Source organism: Callithrix jacchus, chromosome 17 (assembly GCF_049354715.1).
Source record: "Callithrix jacchus isolate 240 chromosome 17, calJac240_pri, whole genome shotgun sequence".
Taxonomy (NCBI): domain Eukaryota; kingdom Metazoa; phylum Chordata; class Mammalia; order Primates; family Cebidae; genus Callithrix; species Callithrix jacchus.
In genome coordinates, this window is record NC_133518.1 from 34,813,089 (window position 1) to 34,824,425 (window position 11,337).

General features: G+C 43.7%; 1 protein-coding gene across 4 annotated transcripts in view; it reads right to left on the reverse strand.

Annotated features, from left to right (window-relative positions):
* Positions 1–8,974, reverse strand: part of TSC22D2 (TSC22 domain family member 2) — a 50,379-nt gene extending 41,405 nt beyond the window's left edge. For all 4 annotated transcript variants that reach the window (XR_013528542.1, XR_013528541.1, XM_035278576.3 and 1 more), the window contains exon 1: positions 5,895–8,974. Coding sequence is in view for 2 of the 4 variants with exons in the window: in XM_035278576.3 (XP_035134467.2) it covers positions 5,895–7,855 (1,961 nt within the window). In the remaining 2 variants the exon portion in view is untranslated. The remainder of the gene's footprint in view (positions 1–5,894) is intronic.
* Positions 8,975–11,337: the final 2,363 nt, after the last annotated feature.

Below are 11,337 nucleotides of genomic sequence, written 5' to 3' on the forward strand. Positions count from 1 at the left end.
CAATCTAGATGAAATTTGATTCACCTGATTTAAGAGTAGAAATTATGCAATACTTTCATGCAGGAAACAATCCATCAATACACTTTTAACATTACCAAGCCAAATTTGAAGAGGATACATCAAATATACTTATTATAGTCATAGAATAATGTATAAGACTTACATACTTTATATATGACTTTAATATACTTATTTATATATATTTTTTATATATACTTTTTTATATGACTTTAATATACTTATTAAAGTCATAGAATAATGTATAAGAATGGTGCAAATTGGCTATTGTTCCTACATTTTTATAATGGAGACCCCGTTTTTGCCCTAAGCAATGCCCGATTAAGAATATAATATTGGCCAGACGTGGTGGCTCAAGCCTGTAATCCCAGCACTTTGGGAGGCCGAGGCGGATGGTTCACGAGGTCAAAAGATCGAGACCATCCTGGTCAACATGGTGAAACCCCGTCTCTACTAAAAATACAAAAAATTAGCTGGGCATGGTGGTGTGTGCCTGTAATCCCAGCTACTCGGGAGGTTGAGGCAGGAGAATTGCCTGAACCCAGGAGGCGCAGGTTGCGGTGAGCCGAGATCGCACCATTGCACTCCAGCCTGGGTAACCAGAGCGAAACTCCGTCTCAAAAAAAAAAAAAGAATATAATATTGAGTAATTTGGTATGGTCAAGAATTGCTGTAGGTAAGACATTATACCAATGATTCAGGTATTCTTTGTGGATTCAATAATTAATACAATACCATCGAAAATAGTAGCCTCAAATCACAAGCCCATTTTGATTTGGATGAAAAAACGATACACTTAAATAATTTATTCTAATTCAGGAATTTTGCTACACATACCCCTTAAATATGATATTTCTTACTAAAAATTTGCTCTTCCAATTAAGGAATTACTTAGGGAATATCATTCAGGCTACATTTAACCAGACAGACCTGCTTTTGTAAAGCTTCTCCTTCCTCATATTGTAAGTATTTAAAGAGTAATGCAATTAAGAAATAAACAGAATCTTCAGAAAAGGAAATACACACTGGACTAAAATAATTCTTCAAAGAAAGAATGAGGACACTGTTCCTCAGTATGCACAAGTGTTCCTATTTATTTGAGACTATATTTCATGCCATTCCATTGTATTTTCTTCCGTCTTGGTTATCTGCTATCATTCTACACTTCCCTTCCCCCAACTCCTGCCATTTTAGGAAAGGAAGGTCAGAATTCTTTTATACTTTCCTAACCACCATTACTCTATCAGGAAACAAATTTATTAGTACTTGATTGGCAGGCTGCTATTCGTTCATAACTGAGTCTGATCTTTTTGGGTGCAGAGAAAGATAGACTCCCATTCTTAGACCCAGTACCATATTTCACTATTTCCAAATTAGTGCTATCAGAATTCTTTTTCTTTAAAAACAGACAGGGTCTTGCTGTGTGGCCCCAGGCTTCAGGGCAGTATTAAAACATAGCACACTGTAGCCTCCAGCTCCTGGGCTCAGGCAATCCTTCTGCTTCAGCATCCCCAAACAGCTAAGACTACAGGTGGGTGCCACCAGACCTGGCTAATTTTTAAATGTTTTGTAGAGACAGAGCCTTGCTATGTAGTCCAGGCTGGTCTCAAACTTCTGGCATCAAGGAGTCCTCCGACTCTGGTCTCCCAAAGTGCTGCTATTACAGGCATGAGCTACCGCCCCTGGCCCAGGATTCTTAAATAACAAATGAATTGGCATTATATTTATTCTCAAGAAGTAGAGAACATATATAACCCCACCACCAGTTCTATATCAAATGACTTCTCATAAAGGTGATTTCGTTCAAGGGTTGTGATCTCCTAAAGAGAAACAACAAGTGTTACTAAAATAACTAGTGGAATCTGTATTATTCAGCACATATAAGCCATCATGTTTTCTATAAAAAAATTTACCTATGTTTGGACTATATGATTTAGTCCACATAAAATTTTATATAAGATGTGTCACTGTGAATATAAAAGGCCACACTTCTACAGATACAGCACATGATTTGGGAATTTTGGGTACTTCAGAAAATCATAAGGCTTTTTGGAAATCTGTCATTTCCTTTATTTCGAGCCATGTTTACGAATGAAGTATTTTTAGTAATCTGTATGGCACCTCTGATGAATACCCCAATATCAGTTTTTACACTAAACAATGTATCATGTATGTATGATTTTACATTTTTATTACTAACTCCTCAGTAAGACCACTCTTAAAGGTGTAGATAGGCAGAAGATAGTATCCAGTATGTGATTTACACATCAACTGTAAACCTACAAGAGCCAAATTACCTTCACAATCCAACAGACAAATGTAAGTTCCCAAGAAACAGAGATTCAAGTATGGAATTCCCATCTTTAGAGACTTCAATACAGTGAGACTTTCATATGATAGAGGTCTAAGATCAAGACAGTTCTGCCTCCTGGTATACACTTAGAGTAAAAAAAGAAAAAAAAGCAGAATTTTGTTTAAAATATATACAAATGTACAAACAAAATGTGTATTTATAGCACATACCAGGACACACCACTTAACATTCACAATGGATAATACTTTATCAGTGGTCATTAGCAAACCACACAAATAAAACCATTAACAAGACATAGAAATATCTGCACCAAAGGATCCTTAGATTCAGGTTTTCCACAGTCTTTTGGACACAGATGACAGCTCACAATTGCAGCCATTCATAAGAGTTCCTGGAATGCGGCCTACAGAGTTCACATTGGTTGACTATCTACGGAAAGTGGTTTGTACTGTGTTCCTTTTCCAAAAGGGCCAGTAATATTTTGCACCTCCTCTCATTTACAGGAGACTGTTAAGTGTGTTAAACAAGTTTTGTAAAGTTCACTATAAAAGTAGCTAGACTTTAAGAACTATATTTTCAACCATCACATCCACCAGTTTACACAAAATCAATTTCAAGAGTCTCAACAACTGACCATAAACCTTTCTAATGAAAACGGCCAGAAAGATAAACTTTACGGTAATTAATAATGTAGTCAATAGGTAATGGTAGTTGAGAACTTTTTGCATATACAAGCATCGCCTTTTAAAGATGTGATAGTATTAACATGTATTACTATAAGGCCTGGTTCTTTAATTATAAATGATTTCAAAATTGAGCCAATACAGAACCTTGTACTAGGTACTGGAACCAAAATCACAAGATAAGAGTTTTCAATGTATCAACCTAAACTACCTCAATCTTTTTAATTTCCCATTTTCCTTCCTTTTCTCAAAGAAATAGACTGTATACTAAAGTCTGAAAAATTTTTTTTAAATAAGCATACATCTTATTTACAAATGTTTCCTTAGGAGCCGAAATTTGTCAAACTACTTACAAAGTTTAAATCATAATTACTCAAGACCTCTCACTCTAGTTGGTTTTATATTACATTTGAATGACTACATATAACACTGTATGCAGATTTAAGGTGGCAACCCAAAATCACATAAAAATTAAAATTTTCAGTTACAATAGTACTGTCTCCTCAAAAGTACTCATCCCAGTAATTTAAATATATGCCTAGAAAAGTGTTATTTAATTTCAAACACGAAATTTTTAAGTGCCTTGCTTTTTTTTTTTTAACCAATGCTTTCTATTAAAAAACAAAAACAAAAATAAAAACAAAACAAAAAACTATTTCTACTTAATGGATTTATTCCTTCACCAGGTATGTTGAACCAGTGACAAAACAGTCAAATGTGTAAGATTACATCTTGGAAACTAGCATGTCAAGTTAAAAACCAGTGAGACTATAACAAAAATTAGAAATGAACATTTGGTAAGCAATGTAGATTTTAAATGATTAGGGTGTGGGAGGGAAGTGTCATGTTTAAAATAGGCCTGCACATTACATCAAAACCCACCAGTGAATTAACTGTTGCAATTAATAAGAACACTGATACAGTAGTATCTGTAGTTCAAATTTCACAAATTTGGCAATGAGATTGTTCAGATTACCAACTCTTAATACAGTAAGAGGAAAAATAAATGCATTTTTGATGTCATACCCTAAAGAATACATTTCAGAGTTTCCATCTATCAAAGAACTCTCTGCTTCGTGCCTCATCATCGTATTAAAGTTCTAAGGAATCTAAGTATGTATGCTGTAAACTCAGAGAAGTGTGAAGAGGTGGGAAAATGTAATCTGCATTCTTAGGTTGTGGGGGGTGTGTGTGTGTGTACAGAAAGCAGGTTAGGTCAGAAAACCAGTCATCATTTCTTGAAGAGATATGGGGTAGCATACAGTATCAGAGGTAAGCAAAAGGTTATTTACCAAATTATCAGGAAAAAATTGGCTTCTGGCAGCTAGAAAGGGAAGATGCCTGTTGAATATTACCAAAGGTGAAAAAAATAAACTCAATCAAAGGTGTGTCCCTGTGTGTGACAATGGGAGCAACTATAAAAGTAGAGGGATTTTTCTGAGTGGCTTGTGGAATCAGTTTACTTGGTAGTCCCATCCATACAAAATTTCTCAATGACTAGCTAGCTGAGCTCACTTATGGACACGTGGTATTCTCTAAGAGTTCTCAAGTGAAGAAAGACTCCCCATAAGCAAGTCACCTACAAAAAAAGATGAACTTTAAATTACAAAAAGGAGAGAAGATGTATAAATTTCAGTGAGCATTTTTCAAACCAACACAAGCATATATCAAAAACACAAGGCTAATTAGAAATGAGAAGTTAAGAAAAAAACGTGAAGGAACTCAGAAGAAACCATAGGAAGAAAAAGCTTTAACATATATATCATTGTATTTGTCTACATACTAATTATTCTGGAAATCCATATTAGTTTTGATCTTTTAAAAACACCTGAAATTAGCCTCTTGCTAAACAAAAACCACAGCAAAGAAATGTCTAATTGTAAAATTCCTGAAACTTTTTCTATACTTTTTAAATAAAATTTTAAAACACTGCAACAAGTCAGCTTTAAAAAATTTGAAATATGTACATCAATTTACATGTGACATTTTCTCAAAACCACTAAAAATCCTCATTAAACCATAACCAAATATGAGCTGTTGCGGTACTGGTGTAGCAATGCACCAATTCTTATTTAAGACATTAAAAAAACTTCCCTAAATACAGGGAACCAATTATTGACATTTACACTATAAACTTAAGTCTTAATTTCAAAAATCATAGCTTTCACTACAGTTAAAAGATCGATCTCAACCTCCCTTTTCTATAGTAAAAAGACTGATGGAAGATAACATCTTTCCAGTACATTTTTTGCTTAACAACAAAAAAAATAATATCTTAGCGAAGTCTCTGGGAAGACTCATGACCTCATTACCTCCTTTAATCAAAAGGCTGAACCAACTATGATCTTCAAAGCCGGACTTGACATTTCACCATTAGGTCTCCAGCCTTTCCAGATGAAGGAGATTCCTTACATGGATTTTTCTTTTTTTTTTTTTTTCACTAGAGGGCCTTCTGGTTTTCCAGAAAGGAAAACTTGTAAGTAATTTTGTCTCAGCCTCAAAACTCACACTGACAAATCTCTCTGCCTTAAGTGTTCGAGTGTGACTCATATGTAAGAAACGGACAATTCTATGGGAGAATAACATACTAGCTATCATCATTAAATGGTTAAGATTAAGCTAAAATTCACCTTTCTGAGTAAACAAATGTTGCATCCCTACCCATTTCAGTGTTTTTAAACAACTGGGACGAGACCAATTCGTTCATTACACACTTTGACAACAGCATCAGCAGCCTCAATCAATTTTACCAAACACTAAGTTTTACATTTAAAAATGTTACAGGACCTCAGTTGACAACACATCTCCCAAAGTTGCATCCTAAGCTGCAATGTTGGCCAAGCATTTCTATCAAATATTTAAAATAAAAATTTCCATACCTGTCTTCATCACCATCAACAGGAATAGCTATGCTGAATACAGAGGTGGCCAGACTGTTCATAGGTGTTAACTGAAGGGGGTTTGTCAGGGCATCTGCAACAGGCGGCTTCACAACAGGCTTATTTTCAGCAATGAGAGAAAGTGGTGGTTGAGGTAGGGGTTCTGATTTTCTTCTAGTATCGTCGACTTGCCCGACTAAAGGCTGGGTCTGAGTCTGAAACTGGCTTAGGTCAGACTGTGGTAGACTTGTTGGTGCACTGTGTGTTCCTTGCGCTAAGGGCGGCCCAACGTGCTGGATTATGCTGCTGCTCCTGCTGACTGAAGTATGGCTGCTCATCTGTTGCGACTGGGCCAGAGGCGCGGGTACATTTGGCATAGTAACAGAAGTGGTAGACACACTAGGCACGCTTGGAGCGGGCACCGCTGCAGGCACGTTTGGAACTCCGGGCACCACGGCGTGAGGGCCACCAGGTACGGCTGACAGCGGACCACTGCCACCCATCTGCGGCGGAGGCACGGACTGGGGCTGCCCAGCCCCGGCAGAACCCATGCCCGCCTGCACCACGCCTCCCACAGCAGCCGGGGCCACTCCAGCCGGCTGACACGGCGCGGCCTGTCCGCCCTGCGTTGGTCCCGGCCGGGAGGCCACCGCTTCGTTGGGCTGGGAAGACGCGCCCAGGAGCTGCGTGCCCACCGAAGAGGCGTTCTGGCCGGTGCCCACGGGAAGGCTGGCTGCCGTGGCTGGGCTCGCTCCGGCGCCGGTGGACGAGGGCTGCGCGGGGCTTGGAGGTTGCAGGCCGGCCACGTGCTGCTGTAGGTACTCACTCTGGCCGGAGGGCTGGACGGGCAGCAAATGTCCGGGCGGTATCTGAGGCTGAGGATACGCGAATTGCTGGGGCTGCGGCGTCGCAGAAGTGCCGACAGCCGGGCCCGGCTGCGGAGGAAGGGGCATAGCCGGCTGCGTCAGGGTTACATTCGTCGGCTGCAAACTCTGTCCTCCGGGCACCGTTCCCTGGAGCTGGCTTGGCTGCGAGGCTGCCATCATCGGCTGTGGCCCGGTCGCGGCTCCCGGGAACGGCGGCAGCGGAGCCGAGCTCTGAGCCACAGCCCCACCTACGGGCGGCGGCGGCGGCGGCTGTGGCTGCCCAACGCTAAAACTCTGCGGCTGGGCCAGAGTGGGCTGGCTCATTTTCTCCGACGGGGGTAGCTGTGACACAGCAGTCAAGGAGCTGTCAGTTCCCGAGTCGGGCCCGTGCGCCCCCTGCATGGAAGCCACCACTACCACCACCGACCCTCCGGTGGCTCCCAGGCCGCTGTCCCGCTCTGCAGTCTGGTCAAAAGTATTGCTGTGTCTAATGCAATCCCCGGATCTAGTCAGGACGCTGCTGTCTGAATCCCTCTCATAGTATTCCATACACGTCCATCGGCCGCGTCGATAGGGCTCTCCGCTCCCGTGGTCCAGCTTGATTACACGAAAACGGGAACTACAAGTGGTGGGAGGCTGAGATGGGGTTGCAGTCACTGGTCCGGCGGATGAGCCCGCGACCTGGGGGCCACCGGGTGCTACGGAGGCGGGGGACGAAGTGGCGGCCGCCGCCAGGGTACTGGCAAGCGCCCCAGCTACGCTCCGGGTAGAAACGACTCCTCCTCCGTTGGCGGGAGCAGCCCCCGCCGCTGCCAGCTGCCCATCCAGAAGGAGGTTTGGGGAGACGGTCCCGGGGGTCTCCGCATCCCCAACATTGTTAAGTGTCTCTTCGGAGGAGCTGCGCTCGCAGACCTCCTCAGGGCCATAATCCGTGGCCCGAGAGACGTCGAAAATCTCGGAGGAGACGTCCTCTGTGCGTGACTCGTCCGGGTCGTCCAAGCTCTCGGTGTCCTCGGTGATGCTAGTGGCCACCTGGGCCGTGGTGACACTGGTGATCTGGAAGCAGCTCTTTTTCTTGGCCGGCATCTTGGACATGGTGAAGAAGGCTGGAGGGCAGAGAGGCACGCCGGCTCCTCTGGGTCCTGCCAGAAACCGGGGAGGGCAGAACACCGGCCCCCAAAAACAAAGTCCGAGTCTGCGCTGGGGTCTGAGGCCCGCCGCTGTAACAGTCACGGGCTGATCCAGGCGCTGGCCGCCCGGTGAGACATCCTCCTCCTCGTTTCCTTCTCTGTGTTGGTCTCTTCGGCTCTGCCCCCGTCTCAGACCCGCCGCGGCTCCTCCTTCCTTTTCAGCTCCCGCAGCCGGGGCGCCTCAATTCAATTCCCTCAGAGGCGGCGAGAGCGCGAACCCAGGGGCGGGCCGGCTGCTTCCTCTCCCGTCTCCCAGCAGCGGTGGTCAGTCCAGCTCGGCGCGGTCAGCAGGCCTTGGCTGGGGGTGGGAGTGGGAGGGCGAGGAGGAGGAGGAGGAGGAGGAGGAGGAGAAGGAGGAGGAGGAGGAGGAGGAGAAGGAGGAGGAGGAGGAGGAGGAGGAGGAGGAGGAGGAGAAGGAGGAGGAGGCGGCGGCGTGAGGGGCGGTGCTGCCCCGCTCGGGCTCCTCAGGCCGGTGTCGGCGTCAGCTCTGGGCCCTCGGACTGAAGCGGCGAGTCTGGAGTCGAAGATGCCTGATTCAGCCGGGAGCTGCGGACCGGGGCTGGCTGCAGGTCCGCTGGTGGGCGGTGGGGCTGCAGCGCGGGCAGGCGGCCCTCCCTCCCCGGCTCTAGCCGGAGCTCAGCCCCAGGGACATGTCGACTGTCTCTGGCGGAAACCCGCTCTGGGGGAGGGGAAAGCCGGCTCGGTCCTCCCCTAGGAGGGGGAACCACCCCTGCGGGCGGGCGGCGACGGCGGTCTCGGCCTCTCCTCGCGGCTTCTCTCAGAGAGGGGCGGTGGCGGCAGACCGCTGGCTCGAGAGCGGAGGCGCCCCGGCTGTGTGAGGTAGCGGTGGTGGCTTCTTCGGCTCCTCCTCGGTGCGCCAAATTCCTAAACCCTGGAGAAACTGAAATTCAAACTGCTGAAGCAGCCGCTGCAGCTCCCTCAGCTGGGCCAAGATGGGGCTGAAATGGCCGCGCCAAGGATGCTGGGAGGAGCAGCAGCCCCGCAGCCGCCGCCGCTGCCGACTAAAATGCCGCCGCTGCCGCAGCCACCGCCAGCGCCGCAGCCGCCGCCGTTCCGTGACGCACCGGCGTCGTGACGTCACCGCTCCGCCTCCTCCGGTTTCCTGCAGTTTCGCGTGGAACCTGGGTTGGGGGGGGCATGGGCGGGGCTAAAGGTTAGAAAAGGGAGCGGTTTCTTTATTTAAATTTTTTTAAATTTAAATTTTGATCTGAAGGTTCTTTAAGAATGGACGAACTAAAGGCCATTTTAAATTCCAAGCCTAGAGAAGCTTACAAACGAGCTAATCAAATGTTTTTATGTCTGTTTGTTCTGAGACATTGAAGACTGGAGGTCATGTGCTCGTTTCTAATGTTTAGCAAAATCTTAGTGAAACGAGGGCGTTAGGAATGGGGACTGGAGAAGAGTTAGATGGGATAAAAAGAGTTCTGGAAGAACTAAACCACTTGAAAACTTCTGAAAATAAATATTGACCATTGTAGTCAGAAGAGTAAAATGTACAGAGAAATGGGGATGATTAAACAAGAACGGCAAGCCAGATTGAGTCAGAAAATTATATTCCTGCCAGAAATGCTGTCTCTAACAACGCATCAAGGGATGGTTACTTGCCCAGGGTGAAGTCAATTCTAAAAAAAGCTTTAAGGGTTACCAACATATTCCCAAATTGCCTGAATTTGCTGTGATTCCAGCATGCATTTAAACTCTTGAGGCTGTTTTTAATTTCAGCACGAAATCAGCTTATAGGCTTTATAAACGTAGAACCTGCTGCATTATAGTTCTTTTTGTTTATTCTAAAACTGTTGGTAGCAGCCAGGGTGTATATGATTTGGATTGGACCACGAACAACCATAACGAGTGATAAAGCACCCTTTCCTGTCCCAGTACAAAGAACAACTATGAAAAGAAAGTATTGGCAAATTTTATTATGTTGTAGTTAATTCCTGGCCAAAGAAAATGGCAAAGCCATTCTTTTAAGCAGTTAAAAAAAATGGGGATGGGTCTTAAACTTTGACATACTAAAGCAGTCATCATTTAGGTAAAATCTAAGTCTTAATGGAAATCAAGATTTCATATCTACTACTATGAAATCTTGATTTCCATTAAGACTTAGATTTTAGCAATCATATCATATCATGAGAACTTAAATCAGTAAATCATATAACTCGGTTCTCTAATCTTTAAAGAATAGAAATACTTTCTATCCCAAAAGATGTTTTGAGAAATTTGCGGAGATTTTTTAGGTCTTTAGTTGTAATTTATAGAGCTAGGTCTTTTAACGTTAGTGGAAACCGTGCCCTCCAAACCCAAGTGACTGAAGTTAGAATGTGAAATAAGACCACATAATAACATTCCTATTTCTTAAGGGGGTGGGCCAAAGTAACAGAACGAAGTGTAATGTTATGCTATTGTGGCAGAGATAGCTAATGGAATGTTTCCTTTCTAAACTGTAATCTCAGTAATTGTTAGAGGCAGTTTTACATCAATAAATTAGAGCAAATGGTTAAACCCAAGATGAATTTATAAAAGCTTAATTTAATTTTGGATTCATTTACTAGAATGTTTAAAGTGGTTATCAATGGGTAGTGTTGATCGTGGTGCTTTTGGAAAAATGAGTATTATATGCCTGCTCATCTTTTTATATTATCTTATATAAACTTCCTGATTACTTGTTATGACACTCTTAAATCATACATTTAAAGGAAAAATCTTAAAGTGATCTGTAAAACCATGTCCCCTTAAAAGGATATATTATGAGATGAAAGGAAAAATAAAGATAATTAAGAAGAGATGAAGAAGTGGACAAATTTCTGGTAAGGAGGGGGCTAAAGATGTTAAAAAGACATCTTAGGAAAAGCATTTGATTTATAACTTTTAAAAGTCTCATTTAGACGGTTAAGGATTTATGTTTGTGTTTAAAGTAATAGTTCTCTTTTTTTTTTTGAAACGGAGTTTCGCTCTCCTTACCCAGGCTGGAGTGCAATGGCGCGATCTCGGCTCACCGCAATCTCCGCCTCCTGGGCTCAGGCAATTCTCCTGCTTCAGCCTCCTGAGTAGCTGGGATTACAGGCACGCGCCACCATTCCCAGCTAATTTTTTGTATTTTTCGTAGAGAGGGGGTTTCACCATGTTGACCAGGATGGTCTCGATCTCTTGACCTCGTGATCCACCTGCCTCAGCCTCCCAAAGTGCTGGGATTACAGGCGTGAGCCACCGCGCCCAGCCAATAGTTCTCTTAAAAATATTGTTTTCCACAAGTTTAAAGGTCCTAGCTACTTTTATACATTTGCCCTTAAAAAATGTATAAAATTCATTACATCAAACTGCCATGAAGAAATAAGAATTCTTATTTTTGCAAGTCAGTTTGAAATC